The sequence below is a fragment of the Eschrichtius robustus genome, chromosome 10, assembly GCF_028021215.1.
Source record: "Eschrichtius robustus isolate mEscRob2 chromosome 10, mEscRob2.pri, whole genome shotgun sequence".
In the NCBI taxonomy this organism is placed as follows: Eukaryota; Metazoa; Chordata; class Mammalia; order Artiodactyla; family Eschrichtiidae; genus Eschrichtius; species Eschrichtius robustus.
This window is the reverse complement of record NC_090833.1, coordinates 36,223,447-36,248,906: the sequence shown is the minus strand read 5'-3', so window position 1 is coordinate 36,248,906 and position 25,460 is coordinate 36,223,447. Positions and strand designations below refer to the sequence as shown.

Genomic DNA, 25,460 nt, shown 5'->3' with positions numbered 1-25,460 from the left:
TATCATGATTTTGAGCCATCTCATAGTCCTGTTGAGATTTCCTGTGGTGCTAGAGCTTCCACTTCATAGCTTTCCTTGCTTTTCCCCGATCTTCCAGCCGTGAGTGGCCCTGGGTTGTGGAGCAGCCAGTTATCTATCTGGCTTCGCTGAGGGTCGCATGTGCACACGAGAACCTACAGACCAAGACAGATCCTTTCCTCTCACCCCTGCAGTGCAAACACCCATGTGTTCTGGTGGTGGAAGTTTAAAGATTGAGGGCCTCGGGAGCAAGGTCAGGAGAAGGATGGTGGGCCACTCCTCAATTTCTCAAACCCTCTGTTCCAGTAGCTGCCTCTCCTCAGCCCAGGTGCCCGGGCAGTCCTTTAACATTTGGCTTGCCTGAACAGTAACTGGGGATTTTAAAATGTTTTTTGTTTTCTAGAAATGGAACCTTCTTTATAACAGATAGACCTATTGCTTTACTTTCAGACATTTGACTTTCAAAAGAGGGAGCTGCCTAAAAGATAAGGGAGACATTGGTTGCATTAGACTTGGGGATCGACACCACCTGAAAAGCATAACTAATGTGTTGATTTATCTGTTATTAAACATAGAACTCCCCTGTGCATCTTACTGTAATAAGTAATATGAAGTGGCTGTGGCAAAAAAGTTATTAAAAGGATGCTTTTTTGCCTAGGGAAGTAGAGTTTCCAGGATTATAAAACTCTGAGGCCTGTTTAGAAAACTCCACCTAAAACTCTTAGCGCCTTCCAGGTATTGTTTACAATGCCTGGGTTATGCCATTGTTGACAAGCAAGTGGCAGCTTGTTTCTGAGCAATTGTCTCTTATCAGTTTATGGCATCTCTTTCAAAAAGGCAGCTATCACACATGAGACCATGGATGTGGGAGGTGCAGAAAAAACCTTTAACGTAGCTTCTGGAAAGTAGAGAGTGATTATAACTATGTAGTTTCCACCTGGTTTCCAAGTACCTTCTCCATGAAACCTTTTCCGTCCTTCCTTTCCCCCAACCTTTCTGGATTAAAGGCAATATTCCATGATAATTTATCACAGTGTTATACTTCTTCCACTAGATTGATGGATCCATTATGTAAATTTCAAAGCATATACTATGATTGTGGCCATCTAAAATGTTAACAGATAAAATTTATTAATAAAATCAGAGGTGATAGTAGACCTCTTTGGATCGTGTACTTTGTGAGGTACATAGCACAAAATATTATTTAGCATTAAAATTTAACACTTTTGCAGGGCAGAGTCTCAAACTCTTGAGTACATTATTTAGAAACTTTCAGTTATTCACGTAGATTGAACAGACATGTTTACATCCAACACTTCCTAAAACCTCACTAAAATAACAATAAAGGAATAAAAAGGCAAACAATTCACAATGAAGAGAATAAAAGAGGAGACAAAAGAAATGTCAGTAAAATTTTAGAAGTTACAAAATAGCTAAGTGGCAGTTGACCTAGCATTTTGGAGAAAGCTGAAAGCAAAGTGCCTGCAGTGGGAAAAGGCAGTAAGCAAATTGATTAGAGCCCTGGAGCTCCAGAAAGGCTAAGGAATCAGAGGTCCTGGGAACCTCTGGAGTCAGGGAAGTGAGCAGGGTGGAAACAGGAAGATTGGTTGAAAGTCTGTATTAAGAGCAGTTAGATTGCTAGGTCCCTCTGTTTACCTTGTGCTGTATGATAGCCACCTCTTCTCCACTCCAGCAGAAGATTGGAGACATTGAACGAGAGGCACTCTTGTACCAGATGCAGCTCAGGTGGGGGTGATGAGCCATTCTGAAATGGATGCATTGACACACACATTCCTCTTACTGAACAGTGAACCACTGCCTGTAACTCTCTTCCCTATTCAACTCTGAGAATGCTGGGATCAGGATTTTATCCTAATTGCAGTGGGGTTGGGGAAAATATTGGGAGACTCATCTCTAGGGAAAAGTCAAGAGAAAAGACCTGCTATACCAATGGTTGGGAGTTCAGGTTCCTGTCTGTTCACCTTAGAGAGAAGCCCATAAGGTAATGAGCAGGCCTAAACTACACAAGAGTCTTAAGTAGCTGCGTAGTATACTCTTTGCTTTCAAATAGAGACAGACAGCCAAAGATCACCAGACCTTTGAGGACGGCCTCTAACATGAAAGTCAAAGATCAAAACAAATGGGGTGGTGGGAGAGAAGGAAGAAAGAGCAAAGATGCTCAGAAAAAAACAGATAATGCAGGGAGTGGAAGAAAATAGCTAAGAAACAATAATTAATATTCTCTGAGATAAGAGAAGATATTTCTTTTTTGAAATAGGAATAAGATGACTAAATTAGTGACATTTTAAGAGATACTCTTAAAGATTTAAAATATGACTACAGAAATGAAATGCTCAGTAGAAATGTTTGAAAATGAAGGTAATGTGAAATCTTTCAAAAATAGAACCTAAAGCAAAGAGATGCACAAAGAAAAGAGAAGGGGTAAGAAAGGTCCAACATAGACATAATAGAATTTGCAGGAAGATAAAACAGAGAAGAAGAAGGGGAAGGAAACCATCACAGAAATAGTACAAGAAGAAATATTCCAGAACTGAAAGATATGAGTTTCTAAGAATGAAGGGACTTAACTAGGGTTTGGCAAAATGGATGAAAATAGATTCACACAAAGGCCTGTTTTAGTGAAATTTCAGAAAACTAGGGGGAAAAAGGAGATCCAAAAAGTTTCTAGAGACAAGAAACAAAAGGTCATACACAAAGGCTTGGGAATCAGAAAGACTTTAGATTTTTCGATAACTGTACTAGAAGCTAGAAGACCATGGGACAATGCCTTCAAAGCTGTGGAAATTATTGTCAGCCTGGAATTCCATACTCAGCCAAACCAGAGTCAAGCGTGTGGATAGCATACAGTCATTTATCAGACATGCAAGATCTCAAAAAATTTACCTCCTCTTCATCCACACTCAGGAAGTTGTTGGAGGAAATGTTCCACCAAAACAAGAAAGTAAACGAAGAGAAAGGAACAGGTAGGATCTAGGAAACCAAGGGGTATATTGTAGGATAGAAGTGAAGGGAACCCCTCAACCGACAGTTGAGTTGCAGGCTGAGAAGCCAGCCCAGAGTGGAGCATAGAATGCAGACATCAGGTGGAATGTCTCCAAAAGTGAGACAGAGGAGGAGACAGATTAGCTGATGTGTTGTGAACATGTTGGGAGGAGGTGAAGAGTGTTGGAGAGTGTGGAGTTGAGTTAGTAAGATGACTAACTGCTTCTTTTTAATTTTTAACTTCAAGAAAAAGTTCCAAAAGAAGAAAATGCAAGGATAGCACCCTGTGTGGTTTGGTTGCAGGGCTGATATTCAACCAGTATGGCCATACAGATTATTAAGATACTAGAATATTTGTATACTGATTGGTAAATAACTACTACACTGAGTGCCCTCCTTGTTGCCCTGTTACCTCCCTTAGGCCTGGTACCTCCCTCCGGTCCTGTCTCATATCCAACAATTAAAAGGTTAATAATTGGCATGGCAGGGGTTTCCCAGGAACCTACTCATATTTTGGCCTCTGTTTTGATTCACTGGGGTCAGGGTACCAATTAAATATTTTGAATATTGCCTTTACTTAGTTGCAAATACTATTTACATAATCATAATAATGTAAATGTTGATTTAAGTAAAAATTATAAAACTATAGTAGGAGGATACAGGGAAATATGTTCGGGGGAAGGAAGGAGTTGTAGTAGAGCTAAATTCTTATTTGCTATAGTAAGAAATCTAGAGATAATATCCGAATCTGAAAAAAATTAAAGCTGTATAAGCAATTAATTTAGAAATATAGAAAAAACAGCCAAAGGTGCCTTTTAGGGAGTGGAAATTGTGTGTGTGTGGGAGTGGTGTGGGGGATTGCTGTCTTTCATTATATGCTTTAAAGCCAAAAAAAATTTCTAAATTCTGAATGTTTGTTACATTGAGGAAAAAGTTAATTTAAAATAAAACATTATTTCAAAAGGCAAGTTTAGTCTTCTAAACAATTTGATTTTCTTTTCCTCCAGTGGCAGTATGATCACCTCACAGCTACTTATCTTCTACTCCTAGCCAAGAAGGCTCGGGGAAAACCAGTTCGTTTAAGGCTTCTTTCTTCCTGTGGACAAGCCAACTCGACTGCAGTCACAAACATCAAGGTGAATGTCAGAAGCTTTTGTGTGAGTGCCTTCTGCTTTTGCCATGTGCCCACCTTGTTCATAAGTGGATACATGCCAAGGAAGTTAACTTTGCTGGTGTCAGGGGCCCACAAGCAAGACATTTTTATGATTTAAATATTTTTGATGAGGAAAATGGGAAATTCTGAATGTGAACACTAGTATTTTGAATGTCTACATGGCATTAAAAAAAAAAATTTCTCCCTCCCCTTTTTTCCACCAAAGTAGCTCCTGATGTAGAATAATTTTAAGCCACAGATAAGCTAAAGGAAAATAGAATTTACCTGTAAAGCTACTACCACCTATAGATAAAATAGTTTATATTTTATTGTATCTTTCCAGTCTTTTTTTAGTATGCTTGTTTATATAATTTATGTAAATTATAGGACATATTATACTTTATATAACATGAAGTATTTCAGTGAATATTTTGATACTCACTTATATTAAGGGTTTAGGTTGTTTGTTTTGAGCAGCAGCTGTAGCTCATGCAACTCAAATTCCTTGTATGAGTTACAACCGAATTATTTTTTTCTATTTTGTTGTCTTTGTCTCATTTTCCTTTGTCATGAACATTTAGAATGGTGGGGAAGCCTTACATATTTGGAAGCACCATGTCATTCCTAAGTGCTCAAATTAGTGTCTGTTTTCTGTGTGATTCTTTGTATCTCCCATGCCTTAAAATTCCACCTTCCAAATACTTTGCCAGATAGGTGTGGAGCTTTGTAATATAATCTTCCCTCCATTAATTCAAGTTGCAGTTTAAATGGTTTTAACATTAGGAAACTGTACTTTTGTCATTCTCAGAGAGGAGTTGGCCCTCTTCATGGAATCCAGTATAGCAGAAATGATTATGTGTGTGAGGTGATATTTTTTTCTTTAGATCTCAAAACTCTATTGTAAAAAAATGTTCAAATGCCACCTCTTTCATAATCTTTTTTTGAACGCTGAATGCCCGCCCCCCCGCCCCCGCCACTGGCATTTCCTTTAACATCTCAATTTAGACTTCTCTTCAATCATGTGCTGCAGGTATAGTGTGTCTTTTGTCCCTGCCAGACCTAACTTGTCTCCCTTCTCTCCGTAGTTGGTCTTTTGACCAAATTAAGAACCAAAAGTGTTGGTGTAAGGGGCTGTTGTGTAAAGAAATCTCTGAAGTGAGATAATCTTATTGCTGGGTTGTTTTTCTAATCTGTTCTTAGAGAGTTGTACTGGGCTGGTGAATATCCCATGCCCAGGCAGATCTTTTACCCATGGACTCCATGAATCATCCTATCCCTCATCCTGCTCACAGGGCAAACCCTTTAAAGTCTCACACCCAAGTCAATACCTTTGGGTCTCAGAGGACACAAAAACATAAACTTTGCTTCTGATCAAGGTAATTTCAGAAAGATATTAGATACCTCCATACTTAGAATAAACCTCAGCTAAATTTTAAGGTTTATGACACCCTAGTTAAGGTTTAAGACCCTAGTTTAAAAGGTCTTAGACATTTTCCTAAGCCATTAGATTTTCTTATATGTGGATTGGCGTGGTCTCAATTCATCTGCATAGGTGAGTCATAGAGTATCCAAGTAGAAATGATCTGGGAAGATATTTACTCTTATCTTTCATCTAATGAGCATTTATTTACCTAATAATTTAATCATTTGGGCATTTATATTATTGAGCCAATTTTTATAGCCAATAAAGAGATATTTTAATGACAAGCAATGAAGTAGAAATCAAATTTTGGGGTTTTTTTCTGGTCTTTATGCAACTCACTAAGGCTTGAAGCAAGCTATATAGTCTCTTTGTGCTATTCTCCTCCTTGATAGAATCACTCTTTTTTCTCTGGAGTGTTGTTTATAAGAAAGTAAGTAATTCTGAACTGTTAATCAATAGATGCCACTTTCAGTGAAACAATAATACAGTCTGATCTGAGAATCACAAAAGACCATGTATCATCAACATCATTAGCATTTTCAGGCCCCGTGCTAGCTCTTGGGAAACAAATCTGTATAAAGGGTAGTGTTTGCTGTCTAATAGTTAAGTTGAGGCAAGGTATACGTATAGATAATACTACATCGTAGTAGGTGGCGGGTGCCAGCTAAGCGCTAGAGGTGTGCAGTAGGGGCTTTAGAGGGTGAGAGTGGTCACCATGGGTGATCTGAACTGGATCCATATTTAAGTTTAGAAAAATGCAAAAGAAGGAGCACAGAATTCAGGGCAAGATAAATGGAATTAGCAAAAACTCAGGCACCTAAATGTGCTCGATGTATTCTTTTGACAGTGACTAGACTTGTTTGGTTAAAATAAAGAGTTCAAGGGGGAAAAGTAAAAGAGGAAGAGAGTGAATGGGTGATCTGGAAGGGTAGCTGAGAGCTACATTGTAGGGAACCTTGAAATGCCACGTCAGAGGGTTACACTTTATGCTGTAAGTAATGGGAAACTGGGTTTTTGAGCAAGACATGACATGTCACCAACATGACTGATTTTCAAAGTTCATCCAGTTGTATATAGGATTGTTCAGTCAGGGATGTTTATGTGCTTTTATTCTCTACTGCAGTACCCTGACAGCCTTCATTCATATGACACTGTGCTTCTCCCCGCTGGGCACAGACTTAGCTTTAGTATTTTTCTCAGCCTAGCACTCCATGTGGCTAGTTCTAGTTGATGGTAATTGACAACCCTGGAGAACTCTGTCACCCCTGGTTGAGAGGGTGGGAAGATTGGTGGCAGGGACCATATTGTCCACTTGAATAGTTCAGGTATGAGAAGATTTGTCCTTGAATCAGAAAATTAGAAAAGAAAGGATGGAATGTAAGAAATTCAAGTACAGTTGCTTGGCCAGGCTAACTAGATATTGAAGGAAAGGAAAGGAGTGAAAAATAAAAAATCCAACTATACTCCATAGTCTTAGAATTTAGGGTATATCTAGTGTACTCCTAGTGTTTTGAGGGGGAAGAGTGAAGGAAAATAAATGACTGGTGGTATTATTAGCATAGGACCCCGAATAGCCTGTCTCCAGGAGATCTTTCATAAGTCTAATTTATTCCTAATACAAATTGCAAGCTACTCAGTATGTTCTTGCAACCAAGAAACCTGTATTTCAGAGTCCCTTCCATCTTCTACTTTGTCAGAGAGCTTCTTATTTATAGATTTGCAAAAGAGTTATTTGTCTGGTGTTATAGTGATTATCTGATAATGATATGCTAAGTAGATTGCCATATAACATAAGAATGTTCCAAGGCATCTTGTTTGAGAGTCAGAGATTCTCCTATCTAATAATTAGAATTAAAAATTTTTGACTTCCTGTTTTGGGTGGTGATCTCCTTCAGTCTACTGTCTCTCATTTGTTTCTGCTTCGAGGACCTTGCCCTGTGCCTGCAATATACTCTTTTAAAATTGAATCATGGGGGTGTTGTTTCTGAGTTCTTCTATTTTTGAATAGTCAAAGAATCTGAGTCTAGAAGATGTGATCGCCAGTGATGAAAATTATGTGGCTGGATTAATAGACTATGAATGGTGTGAAGACATTTCGTCAACAGGTGTGGCTACTCCACAAACACCACAGGTTGGTTATTTTTATTACTGTTTAAAGTAGAATATGTTATCTCAATTATAAAAAATATCTAGGCTCTAACATAAGATCTAGTTTGTGCTTGCAAATTTAATGAATTCCTAAGCCATTGAAAATATTAATGGGAGATTGTTGGAATATAAATGAAAGGGAAGCCAATTATTTCCAAGTTGAAGAAAGCCAAGATTCCATTTTGGAGCACTTCACTGCTCTATTTTCCTTCCTTTCCCTCCCCTCCTCTTTAAAAAATGAGGTATAATTTACATGTCCCTGTTGCTGCACAAACTTATCAATACTTGATATTTTTTGTTGTTTAATATTTTCTAATCTGGCGAGTGTCAAGTGATATCTCACTGTGGTTTTAATTTGTACTTTTCTGATTATTTATGTATCTTTTCATATATTAATCAGCCAATGGTTTTTCCTGTTTTATGAAATGGCTTTTTTGGTGTCCTTTGCCTATTTTTCTGTTGGATTGTTTCTTTTTTCTTGGTGGTATTGAGGAAGTTCTTAATTTAATTTTAATTCTAATCCTTTGTTGGTTGTGTGTTGCAGGTATATTGTCTGAGTTTGTCACTTGTCTTTTTACTTTGATGGCAGAAGTCATTAATTTTAATGTTACGAGTTGTCAGTATTTTCCTTTATGGTTTATAATTTTTGTGTATTTTAAAAGAAATCATTCTACAGATGGCATAAGTGCATTCACATATATTGCTTCTAAAAGTTTTAAAGCTTTTCCTTTCACATTAAGTCTTTAGTCTGTGGAGAATTAATTCTCTTGTATGGTATGAGGTAGGGAATCAATTTTTCCCTCTTACAATCAGTTGTGCCAGCACCATTGACAAGTCCAGTCTTTCTGCACTGATCTACAATGGCACTTCTATCATATATCAAGTTGTTATATAAGTGTGTCTGCTTCTGAGAAATATTTTGTTTTATTGGTATATTTGTATGAATACCATATGTCTTATTTCTTTAGTTTTATAATATTTCTTTTATCTGGTTGGCCAATTTGCTCCCATCTTCTTCTTCTTTAAGAATGTCTATTCTTGCTCCTTTGCATTTCCATATACATTTTAGAATCATTTTGATAAATTTTACATACACTTAAAAATTGAAGTTACATTGACTCTAAGATTCAACTTGGGAAAAATTGAGGTCTGTATCCTCACATCCCCCTATCTGTAAACACAGTATACCTCTCTATTTATTAGGTTTTAGTTAATTGCTTTCAATAAAATTTTATAAATTTCTCTAAAATGATCTTACATATCTTTTACTAGATTTATTCCTGAGTACTTTTGTTTTTTATTGCTATTGGGAATGGTAGGTTTTTTTAAATCACATTTTTAAACTGTCTGATACTGGTGTAAAGATATGAAACTGATTTTTGTGTATTGATCTTATATTCAGCAACTTTCCTAAACTCTTTTAAATTCTTATAGTTTGTATATTCTTTTGAGTGTTGTAGAAAATTATATCATCTATGGATGACAGTTTCGTTACTTCCTTTCCAGTTCTCATGCCTTTAATATCTTTTTATTACTGCACTTAGTAGTCCTAGCAGTATAGTAAGCATTCTTCTGTTCTTCCCAATTGTAGAATGATGCTTCTAATATTTTATCATTCAATATGATGTTTGTTCTCTCTTTTTCCCTCTGCTTTCCTCTTCCCCCTCCTTGTTCTCCTTTCCCTTATCCTTCTTTTCCCTCTCTCCCCTCTGTGCCCCCCTACCCCATATTTTTCAGATTAAGACCTTTTTTTCATCTAGTCCTGGTTTGCTAAGATTTGTTTAAAAATTATGAATCTCTGTTGCAGAAAAACGGTTAGATAGAATTCATCTATTGAGATAATCATCTGGTTTTGTTCTTTCCATTTGTTGATGTAGTATATGTTATATTAATAGATTTAATGTTAAACCAATCTTGCATTCTTTAGATAAGCCCAGTTTGTCATGATGTATTACTGTCTTTTTTATACATTGCTGGGTTTAGTTTACTAACATTTTGTTTAGGTTTTTTTGCTTCTATGTTCTTAAATAAGATTGGTCTATTCTTTCTTATCTGATTTTTTTTCTTTTGAAAACTTTAATTTTATTATTATTGATACATAAGTAATACATAGATACAGTCATCTTGTAAAAAATTCAAACAATATGGAACTGCTGAATAAAGAGTGAAAGGCTTTCTTCTCCTGTTCTTGCATCCCATCCCATCTTATATTAATCGTATCTGATTGGCATTAAGATTGCCCATCCCATCTTATATTAATCGTATCTGATTGACATTAAGATTATAACTAGTCTTTGAAAATGACTTGGGACATATTCTTTCTTTTTTATTCTCTGGAATGGTTTTTAAGAGCTATTAATTATATTTTCCTTGAATGTATGATAGAACTTATTCTGTAACTATCTGGGCCTGGAACGTTTCTGTGAGAAGCTAGTCAACTACTGATTCAATTTCTTTTGTATTTATAGGACTACACAGTATTTCAATTTCTTTTCGTCAGTTTGGTGAATTTTGTTTTTCTAGTGTCCATTTCATAGAAGTTTTAAAATGTTTTGGCATAAAATCAACAGGAGGATATTATGATCTTGCTAATATCTGTAGTATCTGTGTTTATGTCCCCCTTTTCATTGCTGAAGTGTATTTGTTTATTGCAGCTCTTTCATTTTTTGGATCAGTCTTAACAGAGTTTTGTCAATTTTATTAGTCTTTTCAAAGAACCAACTTCTGGCCTTATTGATTCTATTATATTTTAGTTTCCATTTTGTTATTTTCTGCCTTTATTTTTCTATTAGACCAATCTTATTAAATTCTGTTGTTAAATCTTCTACGTCCATACTAATATTTTGTCTGCTTGACCCATAAATTTATCTGCTTGAGAGTGGGATATGTTAAAAATCTTCTAATGGGATGGTAGTTTGTCATTTTCTTCTTGTAGTTCTATTTTTGCTTCATATATATATGTACGAAGCTATATAATTAGCCTACAAGTTTAGAATTTTTATTCTGGTGAATTGAACCTTTTATCATTTATAGTGATCCTCTTTATTACTAGTTATGTGTTTCTCCTTGAAGTCTATTTGTTTCTCTGATATTAAGATAGCTATATTGATTTTTTTGGTTGTTATTTGCTTGGTTTATATTTTTTTATCTTTTTATTTTCAGCCTTTCATGCCCTTATATTTTAGGTATCTTTGTTTTTTTTAAAGATTTTAAATGACTTTTTTGAAGTATAGTTGATTTACAATGTTATGTTAATTTCTGCTGTACAGCAAAGTGATTCAGTTATACATACACACATTCTTTTTCAGATTCTTTTCCATTATGGTTTATCACAGGATATTGAATATAGTTCCCTTTGCTATACAGTAGGACCTTGTTGTTTATCCATTCTATATATAATAGTTTACATCTGCTAATCCCAAACTCCCAATCCATCCCTCCTCCACTCCCCCTAGGTATATCTCTTAAAAAACAACATATAGCTAGATTTGGTATGCAAACTGAAAATCTTTGTCTTTCAAGTGAGAGCTTACCAAATTTACATTTATTTTGGTTACTAATGTTCTTATTGTGTATCTGCCGTCTTATTTTGTGCTTTCTATTTGTCCCACTTTTTCTGTATTTTTTTCCTATATTTCTTGTTTCGTATGTCAATTTTTCCCTTCATTCCATTGGTTTCTATTTTATTTTAATATTTACTCTAATCTTTTAACATGCTATTTAACTTAACCAAATAACAAGTTAATCTGTATCTTTACTTTTCTTCTAAACATATGAAATCCTTAGAACACTAATCTCTGATCACCCTCTCTTAGATTACTAAATACTGTTGATATGTCAGTATTTTAGCTATATTTTTTTTAGTTTTTCGTTTTGAAATCTTTATGTATTCACAGAAAGTTACAAAAGTAGTAAACGGAGGTCTCTTGGACCTTTCACTCATTTTTCTCCACTAGTTACATCTTTTTTTTTTTTGAAAAATGTATTTTATTTATTTATTTATTTTTTGGCTGCGTTGGGTCTTCATTGCTGTGCATGGGCTTTCTCTAATTGAGGTGAGTGGGGGCTACTCTTTGTTGCAGTGCACGGGCTTCTCATCGCGGTGGCTTCTCTTGTTGCAGAGCACAGGCTCTAGGCGCGTGGCCTTCAGTAGTTGTGGCACATGGGCTCAGTAGTTGTGGCTCGTGGGTTCTAGAGCACAGGCTCAGTAATTGTGGTGCATGGGCTTAGTTGCTCCGCAGCATGTGGGATCTTCCTGGACCAGGGCTCGAACCCGTGTGCCCTGCATTGGCAGGCGGATTCTTAACCACTGAGCCACCAGGGAAGCCCCAGTAGTTACATCTTGCATAACTGTGGTACAATTTTTTTTAGCTCTATACATTTTTAACTTCATAAATTGCATATTATTTTTAGAATGTATACTATCAGTATTTATTTGATTGACTCACATTTTCTTTTGTTTACTTACCCTTCTTATCTCTCAAACCTTCATTCTAAAATTATTTTTCTTCTTCCTGGAGTACATCCTTTAAAAATTCCTTTAGTGGAAGTCACAGTTGATGGCAAACACTCTTTCTAAATTGGCTAAAATTGTCTTTATTTCACTTTCATTTTTGGAATGTAGTTTCCTTGTGTATTGATTTCTAGTTTATCAGTTATTTTACGCTCTGCAGTTTGAAGATATTATTCCACTCTCTTCTTGCTTCTGTTGCTACCATTGAGAAATCTCTGTCAGTCAGGTTCCTTTCTAGTTAGTCTTCTCCCTGGCGCTTTTTAGGGTTTTCTCTTTGTTTTTGGTGTTCTGCAGTCTCATTGTTAGGGTTACTGTCTCTGTGGGTAGTGTCCTCTAGAGTTGTACAGCCTAGTAAATACAGATATGGATTTCTTTTTATTTATCTTGTTTATGATTCATTGTGTTTCCTGTATTTGAGGATTTGTATCTTTAATCAATTTTGGAAAATTCCTTGAATAATTGCTGCTTTTTCATCGTCTTTATTATCTATCTCTGGAACTTAGAATAGGCATATGTTAGACCATCAAATTTCATTTTCCATTTATTTTAAACTCTCTTTCATATATCCCATATCTTTCTCTCTGGACTGCATTCTAGATCATTTCAGATTTATTTCACATTCACGTTCTTTTTTTCATTTCTATCTAATCTGTTATTTGACATGTCTATTGAATTTTTCATTTTTATCATTATCTTTTTTATTTCTAGAGATTTTTATTCTTTTTCAAAACTGCTTTAATATTCCTCTTTTCATGTTTTCAATTTCTTTTATTATTTTAAACATATGAACATATTTATATTCTCTACTTGGTAATTTCAATATCTGACATCTTTATGGGTCTGATCCTTTTGTTTATTTTTTTCTGCTGACTTTTGCTCATGGTGTTTGTATCATTTGGCTTTTTTTTTTTTTTTTTTAATAGGCTCATTTGTCTTGGAACTCTGTGGGAATGCTTCGAAGCTTGGATTAAGGGTTGAGGTCTTGGGTTGTGTTGGATTGAAGCTTTTCTTTCAGCTAGGAATTGTGTTTGCTTCTGTCACGTCACATTCCTGGAACACAACCAGTTTAGGACTAGGACTACTTTAAATCAAATTCTAGGCTTGAAATTTCTGGAGATCATGCAGGTAGTATGAATTTGGGCTCCAAACCTGTGTGAAGACTGTCCTGTGGCTACTTAAAAGTTATTAAAGGAAACTCTCTTTTCTCCTCCAGAGCCATGGCCAGGACAGACACGTTTTCTTGCCGAGTCCTTTGCAGGGCAGGTTTATATTTAATTCACCCTTTCATTTTAGTTATAGCCCCTCCTGGCTTTACATGGGAGCTTTGGCTCTAATTTAGCACCATGCGTGGGTCTAATCTACTCCTACTGTAGATTATACGAGAGAGTAGGTAGATGCCCTTAGGGCAGCGGACAGTTTCAGCCTTGATGACATCTCTGAATTCCTGCTCCTGTTTTTAGTTTGGCCTCTGAGGATTTTCCTATCTTTTTTGCAAGCTCGACCATAAATTTAAAAGGATTAAAATATATTTTCTATCCAACATTTCTGTTAGAGTATTTTAACATGGTTTTTCTGAGCCGGTCATTGACTAAAGTTTTATTTCTTGTTACATATTAGAGACAAACTGGCAGTCTAGGTATGGAAAGCAGTTCTTAGGGATTTATATGTGCCCATCCTCAATTGCCTAGAATCTGGGTATGTTTGATGAAATACGGCCCGAAACATGTTGAAAATTACCTGTCAATAGAACAGCCTAAAGTGATCTACATGTACTAAAGAGAGCTGAATATACATTTTCAAATTTCCTGGTATTGCCCATAATATCCTTTTGATAGTGTTTCATTTTAATAAAAATGGTGCAAGGTAATTTGCAAATGATTAAGGCATGTTGTAAAGAAATTGACTTTTCTTCTTCAGTGTGCTTTATCCAGTAACTTTTATTTTCCAGTTTGCCAAGCATTGGACAGAGTCAAATGGTCTGGAATCTAAATCATTAACTCCAGTATTATGCACAGCATCTGCCAATAAATTAAAGAACAAAGAGAATGTATATACTCCTAAGTCTGCTGTAAAGAATGACGAGTGCTTTTCATTTCCTGAGCCAAAGACTCCAGTTAATAAGAACCAGCATAAAAGAGAAATACTCACTACACCAAATCATTACAGTACACCCTTAAAAGGTATTTGCTGTGTAGATTAAGCAGTGGTAAAACATCTTGAAATTCCTTCTTCTTATCATGCTAAATAAACATATAGCAGGTCAGAAATGGCTAGCAATGCTCTCAGGAATTGCTAGGAGAAGCCAGGCTGCTTTTTAAGCATATGTTATTTGCATTAGTTGAAATGAAAGCATATTAATCACCTTCGAATTTTTTGTATACTCTCAGTATACAAAGATGAAAACTCTTCATAGATATTGTTGATTAATTTTATTTTCTTGTTCTTATGGAACCAGTGAGAGTAATGCTGTATGGTCATAGAGAGTAATGCTGTATGGTCAAACAAAACAAAACCCCCGATCTGTTTTTAAAAGCTTGGAATCTTATATTTATTATGAAGTGAATATTATTATCTCTAATTGGTATACTTTTAGATCATGAACAAAAAGTTAACTAATGAGTAGTAACCAGATTTGTTAATGCAGGTTTGTCACAAACTATCTGAGATACAAATACTAGAATAAAACACCAAATTTTGGAATAGGGAATATAAAAATAACCAAAGCTTACAACCTCTTTAATAACTTTCGTCAGCTTTCACAGGGGACTATTCTCTTTGCCTGATAGGAGTTGAAAGGGCTATGAATTGAGTTAACACCTCTCAGTAATATATTCATTAAAAGCATAAATACAGATTGACTTTTATTTATAGAAAGGAGAATCAGTAATCATGAAATATTATTTATGTGATCTATTTAGATTTTTCATATGATATTTATGATAAAATCATAAGCACGGCCTCAGTTTTACAGTGAAGAAAAAGAAGAGCCACACATGTAAAGCAAAATGATTTTGTTTTTATTATAAATCATCTGGAAACATTTCTTTAAAGAATTAGAGCCTTAACATCACTGGGCAAGTGATTACAATATTTCTGAGCCAATGAATGAGGTGATATATGCATTATTGATGGAAAATTTGAAACTATAGCATGTCAGCTACATACGGTTTGTGTTTGTTGTTTTTCTAATAGCTAGAAACCAGTGCCTGAAAGAGACCCCAGTTAAAATGCCGGTAAATTCAGCAGGAACAGAGAAGTTAATAACAGGTGTCATTAGCCCTGAGAGGCGGTAAGTGTTCAGTTTTGTATAGCTGGTTTAGTATATGTAACCAGATTTCCTTTTTTCATATATGATAAACCCAATTAAGGTAAACCATCATGTAGATTCTGTCAGGGACTGTAGGAATGTCTGTATGAACGTGGTCTGTGGCCGTTACTGAGGCTGTTGGCACTGCCTTTCTCAGGGTGGAATTGTGAGACTCATCAGCAGTACGACTGGCACCTTAACTTAAAATACAGTTCCTGTGCTGAGGCCCATCTTTCCGTACACTTCTGCCAGTGGAGTATAGACATCCACTAACAAACAGCAGTCACTCAAATAGTAAAGATCCTAAAGGGTGCTTCAGATAAAGCCCATTCCTCTTGTACAAACAGGTCTGCAGCATAGGTGACCTCTCATTATCTTTTATAGCTATTTTTTTGAGCAGGCTCCATTTTGAGGATAATTGGGAGAATTAGAATGTGAACTAGATATTAGATGCTATGGCATTATTATTAATTTTCTTGATATCATAATGATATTGTGGTTATGTAGGAAGATGTCCTTATTCACTGGCGATGTATGCTGAAGTGTTTCAGAGTAAAGGGTTGTAATTTTTTTTTTTTTTAATATTCAGTCATTCATTCATTCTGTGCCAGGTCTTACTTAGTTGCAGCACGCGGGATCTTTAGTTGCGGTGTGTGGGATCTTTAGGTTGCGGCATGCGGACTCTTAGTTGCGGTGTATGGACTCTTAGCTGTGGCATGCAGACTCTTAGTTGCAGCAGGCGAACTCTTAGTTGCCGCATGCATGTGGGATCTAGTTCCCCGACCAAGGATTGAACCCAGGCCCCCTGCATTGGGAGCACGTAGTCTTGCCCACTGGATCACCAGGGAAGTCCCAAGGGTTGTGATATCTTCAGATGGATTACTTTGATGTACATATTTTTAATGTACTTATTATATATATGTAGAGAAAGCAAATGTGGCAAAATATTAACAATTGTTGACTCTAGAAGGATATGTGGATGGTTATTATACTTTTTGTTCAACTTTTCTATATATTTGACACTAAAAAAAAGGTAGGGGAAAAATAGTTTTGGCAGTTGACTTGGGGGAAAGGTGATAGCTACATTTCAGTGGGAGATGGCTTTCGTGCTCCCTGAGGAAGAGTAAGATGGCTTGGCCCAGGCATACCTGAATGAGGTGCACCTAACAGCCAGGACAAATGCACCTCTGTGAGGGACCCAACAGGCAGGAAGTCCAACTCTTACTCGTGGGTTCATTGGTTTTTTTTTTTAAGGTGTCGTTCAGTGGAACTCAACCTTAACCAAGTACATGTAGAGAATACTCCAAAAAGAAAAGGAACCAAAGTGTTTGGGAGTCTTGAGAAGGGGTTGGATAAGGTTATCACTGTGCTTACCAGGAGCAAAAGGAAGGGCTCGGCCAAAGATGGGCCAAGAAGACTAAAGGTAAGTGGACTGGAATTCTTTAATATGGATTTTAGAAGCTGACTGCTAACTGGACTACTTTTTTTTTTTTTAAAGGGAAGTACTGAATGAATGAATTGATTAGTATTTTTAATTTATTTATTCATCCATTTAGCTAATACATATTTTTTGAGCACCTAAAGTATACATGTTACTATGCAGTGGGCTTTGAGAATGCAGAGGTAAATTAGATACAGTTGCTCCTTTGGAGGAACAAATAACTAAAATTCAAATATTAAAGTTCACATAGGGGGATTAATCACAGAGGCAAAAGAGGAGGTGGGGAAGCATGGGGCATATATAAGGAACTGCCTTAAGGATGGGGGCTTGAGGTCAGTTGTCCTATCTCTGGTACATAGGAGAGCCCCTGACACATGGGTACCTTTGTAGGCCCTCACGAAATATCTGAATGCATGGGAAGTTAATTTGAACCTTGAGTGTGGTGTGTGTGAGGAAAATAGCAACAGGTCAGGAAAATAGGCTGGCTAAGACGTTTGGACCTTACTTGACAGACTTATTATGTTTTTAGAGCATGTTTAATGTGTCAGTGGTGTGGACAGTATATTTGGTGGGGATAGGAAAAGAAAAAGAAGTGATTAGTAGATATAAGGTACTTCTTACTCTCTTGGATTCTCTCTGAGCATTCATTCAAATATCTAATGAATGACATTTTTGTTTGGGGGAAGTAAGAGGTGAAGGGAAGAATAAGACACAGCTCATGTCTTTGAGGAACTCATGGAGTGGCAGTGAAAACAGGCAGGGATGTTGCTCTGATCCACGGGGCTTATTGCTGTAATAAAAACATGTTCCAAGAGGTGTGGGGCCCAGAGGAGGGAAGAGCAGATGGTGGTGTTCCCCATGATGTGGGGACTGGGTCTGTGTTTAGATTTTGCACTGAGAGTCTCATTTTGAGCAAATCTGGGCAGGTTTGGGGGAAGAAAAATGCTGAGCTGCTGGGTGGAAGGGTGCTTCAGGGGAGAATGTTCTGAGATCCCATTTATGTCCTGTCTTAAAGTGAGAGAAGATAGGACTTCTCCATTAGTATTTGTTGCCTTGTTGAACTTACATAATGCACTGGAGTTTTATGTTGCATATGGCTGTTTATTAGGCATATTTTATCTTTTTATTCTGAGAATTCTCTAGTTGGAGACAGTTGTGAGGTATTTCAAACCCTGATGTTGGGATTATGAAAATCATGGTGTCATTTCTCTGAAAATATTAAATAAAGAAAATTAAGGAAACTTGTCCAATTACATACATTATTGAAAAGCTCAGTGGTTATCAGATACTAATAGATGATATTCTAAAAATGTTCACCAGTGTAAATTATTTGGAACTTGAATGCATTTTTCAGTAGGAACTGCTGTGATATTAATTGGCTTTCTAGATATTTCCCAGTACTTCCAGGATGTAGGAGAAAAATCACAAGATTGGGAATGAGAAGCCTGGGTTGTAGCCTCAGCTTCATACAGTGTAGCTTATATAAGTCATTTTATCTCTGACTATCTCAATTTTTTTATTTGTAAAAACTGGAGATAATGTCTATCCTGGCAGCTTCACAGAGCTGGGATATATAAATGAGACTGTCTGTATGAGATGCTATATTGCATATGAAATGCTTTCTAAATATAAGGTGTTCCAGTGTCAAGTATCATTATTATTGTCATTGTTGAGCATTTTAACCCCAATGTAGCAGAACCACAGTTGTAATTAGCACACCCCTAAGATCTGAAGCTTTATCTAACTTTGGATCTTTAACCCTTTCTAATGTTTTAAGTTTTTCAGAACTGAAGGACTTACTTTAGGAGATTATCCTCATTTTCCACCTAGTTCTTTTCTTTTCTTTTCTTTATTTATTTATTTTTGGCTGCATTGGGTCTTTGTTGCTGCATGTGGGCTTTTTCTCCAGTTGCGGAGAGCGGGGGCTACTCTTCGTTGTGGTGTGCGGGCTGCTCATTGAGGTGGCTTCTCTTTGTTGCGGAGCACAGGCTCTAGGCGCGTGGGCTTCAGTAGTTGCAGCACGCGGGCTCAGTAGTTGTGGCTCGCGGGCTCTAGAGCGTAGGCTCAGTAGTTTTGGCGCACGGGCTTAGTTGCTCTGCAGCATGTGGTATCTTCCCGGACCAGGGCTCAAACCTGTGTCCCCTGCATTGGCAGGTGGATTCTTAACCACTGAGCCACCAGAGAAGTCCACACATAGTTCTTAAATTAAAAAATTATAAACTTACAGAAAAGTTAAAAGGATGGTACAAAGGGACTTCCTTGGCTGTTCAGTGGTTAAGACTCCATGCTTCCACTGCAGGGAGCACGGGTTTGATCCCTGGTTGGGGAGCTAAGATCTCGCATGCTACACGGTGCGGCCAAAAAGAAAAAAAGATGGTACAAAGAAACACCTTAATTTTTTAAGATAGCGAATCATATGTAGTTAAGCCCTCTTTTAGGAAGCAATCTATAAAAATCTGAAATTTAAATAGATAAAATAGGATTATTTCTTTATTTTACAAAGGAATCACTTGAATTGTGATTTGAAAGTGTTCAGTTTGTTATTATCTTGAAAAAGCCAATCTAATTTGGTGAAAAAGTCCTGGATTGGCAGCCAAGAGACAGAGGGGCCTGTCATAGCTGTGCCACTTGTTCGTTTTATAACTTGAAGCTGAGGTTCCTGAACTCTAGTCATTTGACAGTCACCTTCATGTCGGCATATCAGCATATCATCTGCACTGTTATTTATCTGGTACTTTCTTTATGTGATGCATTTTAAAAGCAGATTTATAGAGGTATAATTGACATGCAATAATCTGCATATATTAAAAATGTACAATTAATATACTTTGGCATTATATATGTACCTGTGAAACCACCACCACAATCAAGATGACTAACTTTATTTATCTATCTATCTATCTATCTATCTATCCATTTATTTATTTTTGGTTGTGTTGGGTCTTTGTTGCTGCGCGCGGGCTTTCTCTAGTTGTGGTGAGCGGGGGCTACTCTTTGTTGCGGTGCACGGGCTTCTCATTGCGGTGGCTTCTCTTGTTGCGGAGCACAGGCTCTAGGTGCACGGGCTTCAGTAGTTGTGGCACGTGGGCTCAGTAGTTGTGGCTCCCGGGCTCTAGAGCGCAGGCTCAGTAGTTGTGGCGTGCGAGTTTAGTTGCTCCGTGGCATGTGGGATCTTCCCGGACCAGGGCTCGAACCCGTGTCCTCTGCATTGGCAGGCGGATTCTTAACCACGGTCCCACCAGGGAAGCCCCAAGATGGCTAACTTTTTAAAAACTTGTATTTATTTAAAAGGAAACCATATGTCATTAGTTTTTCTAATCATATTTTGCTAAATCTGATTGGAACAAATATATAAATATTAAAATAAAAGTATCCATGTACCACTTAGAGTTATATTGTATAACTCCAGTTATTATTTTTATCACATTTTGGGAAACCCCATCTTAAGAAACTTAATAGCTCTTCTTTGGGTCATAGGTTCTTAATGTGAAAAGTAAGGTAGTTGGGTCTTTCCTAACCTCAGCATTTTGTTATTTATTAAAAAAACTGAAATCTGAAAGGCATAGAAAGTATAATTTTGTTTGACAGTGAAGGTACTGCTAGAAAGGTAGGGATTTTTTTCTGTCTCCAAAACCTATTAAAACAGTGCCTGGGGGGCTTCCCTGGTGGAGCAGTGGTTGAGAATCTGCCTGCCAATGCAGGGGACACGGGTTCGAGCCCTGGTCTGGGAAGATCCCACATGCCACGGAGCAACTGGGCCCGTGAGCCACAATTACTGAGCCTGCGCGTCTGGAGGCTGTGCTCCGCAACAAGAGAGGCCGCGATGGTGAGAGGCCCGCGCACCGCGATGAAGAGTGGTCCCCACTTGCCGCAACTAGAGAAAGCCCTCGCACAGAAACGAAGACTCAACACAGTCATAAATAAATAAATAAAAGAACGTGAATTTCTTTAAAAAAAAAAAAAAACAGTGCCTGGGGAAGTTCCCTGGTGGTCTAGTGGTTAGGATTCCGGGCTTTCACTGCTGTGGCCCAGATTCAGTCCCTGGTGGGGGAACTGAGATCCCCCGTAAGCCGCATTGTGTGGCCAAATAATAATAATAATAATAATTTTAAAAATTAAAATTAAAAAATAAAACAGTGCCTGGCACCTAGTAAGCCATCAATAAATAGTTGTTGAATGAATGGATGGATAGATACTAATTAAGAATGAAGTTATTTCTGGACTTCTCTGGTGGTGCAATGGTTAAGAATCTGCCTGCCAATGCAGGGGACACGGGTTCAATCCCTGGTCCGGGAAGATCCCACATGCTGTGGAGCAGCTAAGCCCGTGCACCACAGCTACTGAGCCTGCGCTCTAGAGCCTGTGAGCCACAACTAATGAGCCCGCGTGCCACAACTACTGAAGCCCACACGCCTAGGGTCCGTGCTCTGCAACAAAGAGAAGCCACCGCAATGAGAAGTCCACACACCACAACAAAGAGTAGCCCCCACTCGCCGCAACTAGAGAAAGCCCGCGTGCAGCAACGAAGACCCAACTCAGCCAAAAATTAATTAATTAATTAATTAATTAATTTAAAAAAAGAAATTATTTCTGAGAATTATGCTGTTAGTGAATGAGAAAAAAATAACTTGACATTACTTTTTTAAAGGGATACTTGTTATAGTCATTCCTTCATAGAATTGTCATAGAATCACCTCCTGGGATTCTGTAAAATTCCTTAAATGATCAAGAAAGAATTAAGGAAACACATGCAACTATATACAAGTGAAATTTTCTAGGCCATTTGTTTTCTCACAGTTTACATTTCAGGAATCTTTATCACCGAGTAGGAAGGGAGAGATAGGTAGAGCTCAAAGAGATAGACATTATTTAATATTTATTTACTTATTAAAAAATTGGTAGGAGAGGAAGATGCAAATATAAAAAGGGTGATATGGATGCAGTTACTAATAAACGTGATTTCTCCAAGCTTTCCCAGTGCCATCTCAATCCAACTTACCAAGAGTTGGTTGTAAATTCTTTCAGTGTTTTTCTTGAAATATTTCCACTTGAAATGGTACTATGTTGAGGAGTTTGGGATCTCTAAATGAGGTAGGATGGTCTTTGTGTTGATGTAAAGATTTACTTCTTAACCCCTTCTTTTTCTTTTCTAAGCCTCACTATAACGTGACTACAACCAGATTAGTGAATCCAGATCAACTCTTGAATGAAATAATGTCTATTCTTCCAAAGAAGCACGTTGACTTTGTACAGAAGGGGTAAGAAGCACACTTGAATCTGTTACTTGACGTCTTTTGAACTTTGAGAAAACATAGGTTGATTCCCCTCTCAACCTATGTTTTTAATATAATTAAAAAATTATAAATTGTTTAACATAATTAAAAAATATATTTCTCTCGCCTCATTTTTCCAAAAAGCTTTTATGGTAGTGTCTGTGTTCATAATTTATTCTCTTTTGTTTTATATGAGCTATAGAAGTTTTTTAAGTGCCCATATTGTCACCACTTTCAAAGTTAGACTTTTCAAAATAGGAAAATCTGAACTTCTTCCAGTTTCTTTTGCATCTTCTATTTTTCTTTGATGTTCTGCTTTACAATAATATTTATAAGTTGTAATCTAAATTTATGAGACACCTCAAACAAATCAAGGATATATATAGACTCCTCTTTATGACGTTCTATGTGACAGAACTGGTTTTCAGTACTTTAGAAAATTATTTCACCTTAGCTGTTTCCCACTGTTGAGTGAACTGCCATCAAAGCCTCCTTGGTCACGATGTCATGGTCTGGACAGCCAGACCTCTTCTGGTTGCTTAAGATGTTCATATTTCTAAACATTTCCACTTAGTTATGTCTCTTTAAAATTTCATTATTAAAGCACTAACAAGAAGAGCCACTGATAGATTAACAAAAACATTTAATTGGAACAGTCAGTATAGAGTAAGATTTTAAGAAACAATCTTTTGCAAAAGTAATTTTACTTTTCATTATCTCTAAATGTTGGCAAGCGCTCTTATGTGAACCCTGGCTTTCTTCTTTAGGTATCATTATATCACATCTAACTCTGACCTGTTCTTCATGCTTGGGGTTTATCCACAGCGTTAGAACCTCTCACCAAATCTGTGTTAGAAAGCTTTCGATTATTTTTCCTTCAGCGTATGAGCTATCGGATCGGTAACTGGCTATTCACCAGTAATCTGTTCCTCGAACTTCCTGATCCACCCGAAGATCTGCCTTTATCCTTCTTTTTTCTTTTTACCTTCTCTGTTTGTTTTTACCTTCTTTGCGACAAAGCAGAATAACAAAAGCTAAATTTTTCAGTGGTGTGGTGTCACTAATCTCGGTTATATTCCATTACTATCTTTTTCCAATGAGGAAAAATCACTTTTTATCTTTGATATGACTAAATTGCTCTATGCTTCATCTTCCCATCAGGAACCTTAACTACAGGGTTTACCTTAACGGCATTTCTGATAGCAACTGCTTATTTTTAATAGATCAAGCCCCAAAGGACATAACTAAGTTAGTAAGAAAAAGAATGATATTTTAATACACCTTGTAATACGTAACAGATACAAATAATTTCTCCCCATTTACGTGGAACAGTGCCTAATTGTGTGCCCCTAAATATTTAGGGAACCGAAATTTAGAATTGATCCTATTGTTTATTGTTTGTATTTATATATTGAAGATCAGTAAGACAATTAAATAAAACTAAAATATAATGTAAACAAATTAAAAGTTGATTTACATGAATTCAATTTATGCAACTTTGCAGGAACCATACCTATTTCTTAAGATGTGTGGAAGGCTTCATATAGACAGGGCCTTTCCATTATCAGAGTAGTTAATGTGGCAGTTCTAATTATATATGCCATATGTTTCAACCATGGGAATGTACTGTCTCATTGGACTTTCTTTTATAACTCTGCCCTAAAGTGTTGTAATGATCATAACCTCTTATTACTATTAGAAAAACCTCAGAAACATGCGTCATACCGACAGGTTGCTGGCTTCAGCTTTATTTATATGAAAGACACGTTTCTGATGAAGTGCACAAAATAAAATATTCTTAATCTTCCCTCTGCTTTCCTTTGTTGTGAACATTGTGGAAATGGCCTAATGTTCACAGATTACACCATTGAAAGACTTGCATAAAGGATGCCGGAAGATTTCTTGAGCATGAATGGCATGTATAGCTATGAAAAAAGGGCTTTTCTTTGGAGCAAGGGAGAATTCTGGTAAAACCTTTTCATCTGTATTCTTTTTTGAGATCCTGGTTAGCTTTTGGGAAAACACCAGTCATACTCCATCACTAAAGCATATCTAGGTCATCTGGAAACTGTAAGCAGGACTATATTGCTTATTAATACGAGATAATGGTTCATTTTCCCCACTGGCCTCCTAGAGGCTTATAGAAATCTATTGTATTATACAGAATATTCATGGTTCTCCTGCTAACTGGCTTCTTATCTTGTTTTTCACAGCTATACACTGAAGTGTCAAACACAGTCAGATTTTGGAAAAGTGACAATGCAGTTTGAGCTAGAAGTGTGCCAGCTTCAGAAACCCGACGTGGTGGGTATCAGGAGGCAGAGGCTTAAGGGTGATGCCTGGGTTTACAAGAGATTAGTGGAAGACATCCTGTCTAGCTGCAAGGTTTAATTGATGAATGGTTTCCATCCTGCCTGATGAGTATGGGTGTGATACAGCCTACATGGAACCTGGTGTGATGGGTTTGATTTTTAAAGTCCTCTGGAACTGCGAACTCGTTTCTAAAGAGCTATCTTAAAGACCAATATCTTTTTGTTTTTAAACAAAAGATATTATTTCGTGGATGAATCTAAGGCAAGCCCCTCTGTCATTACCTCTTACTGTCTTTTTTAATCATGTGCTTTGTATATTAATAACTGTTGACTTTCTTAGATTCACTTCCATACATGAATGTAAGCTCTTAACTATGTCTCCTTTTAATGTGTAATTTCTTTCTGAAATAAAACCGTTTGTGAATATAGCAGGCTTCTCTTCTTTGTATTTGATTTTATCCAAATAAAACCTCAAATGGCTTCTTGACTATTAAGTAGAGACTATTTGGAGTATGTTTTATCTGTTATCAAATATGCCTTGGGTAGAAAAACAGATAAGAATTCATTTGCATAATTTTTTCCTGTCTCTGATTTAAGTAGGATTTATTGAGATCGTTAACTAAGTCACAGCTGTGGTTACCAGTGTTAAACAACACATTTAATATGTTGAATAAAAGAGTATTGACTTCAGTATGTATGTTCGGTCAACAGTGATAACTATCTGGACTATGAACCCCCATGAAATGTTACTTTATAGTAATTTTCCATTAAGACTCAGCGTTGGCCTCAAATTTGTATTTTTATTTCACTTTATTGGTCTCTAAAGGCCGGCGCTCAAGTTACATTTGTATGGATTTTACAAATTAAAC

At 36.7% G+C, this 25,460-nt stretch overlaps 1 protein-coding gene across 5 annotated transcripts in view; it reads left to right on the top strand.

The window, feature by feature from the left end:
- The window catches only part of MELK (maternal embryonic leucine zipper kinase), a 77,668-nt gene extending 52,700 nt beyond the window's left edge, over window positions 1-24,968 (top strand). For all 5 annotated transcript variants that reach the window (XM_068552256.1, XM_068552254.1, XM_068552252.1 and 2 more), the window contains 7 exons: window positions 4,029-4,157; window positions 7,606-7,728; window positions 14,207-14,438; window positions 15,451-15,547; window positions 16,820-16,988; window positions 22,161-22,264; window positions 24,493-24,968. In XM_068552256.1, the coding sequence (XP_068408357.1) occupies window positions 4,029-4,157; window positions 7,606-7,728; window positions 14,207-14,438; window positions 15,451-15,547; window positions 16,820-16,988; window positions 22,161-22,264; window positions 24,493-24,670 (1,032 nt within the window). In that variant the 3' untranslated portion in view covers window positions 24,671-24,968. The remainder of the gene's footprint in view (window positions 1-4,028; window positions 4,158-7,605; window positions 7,729-14,206; window positions 14,439-15,450; window positions 15,548-16,819; window positions 16,989-22,160; window positions 22,265-24,492) is intronic.
- The last annotated feature ends 492 nt before the right edge of the window (window positions 24,969-25,460 follow it).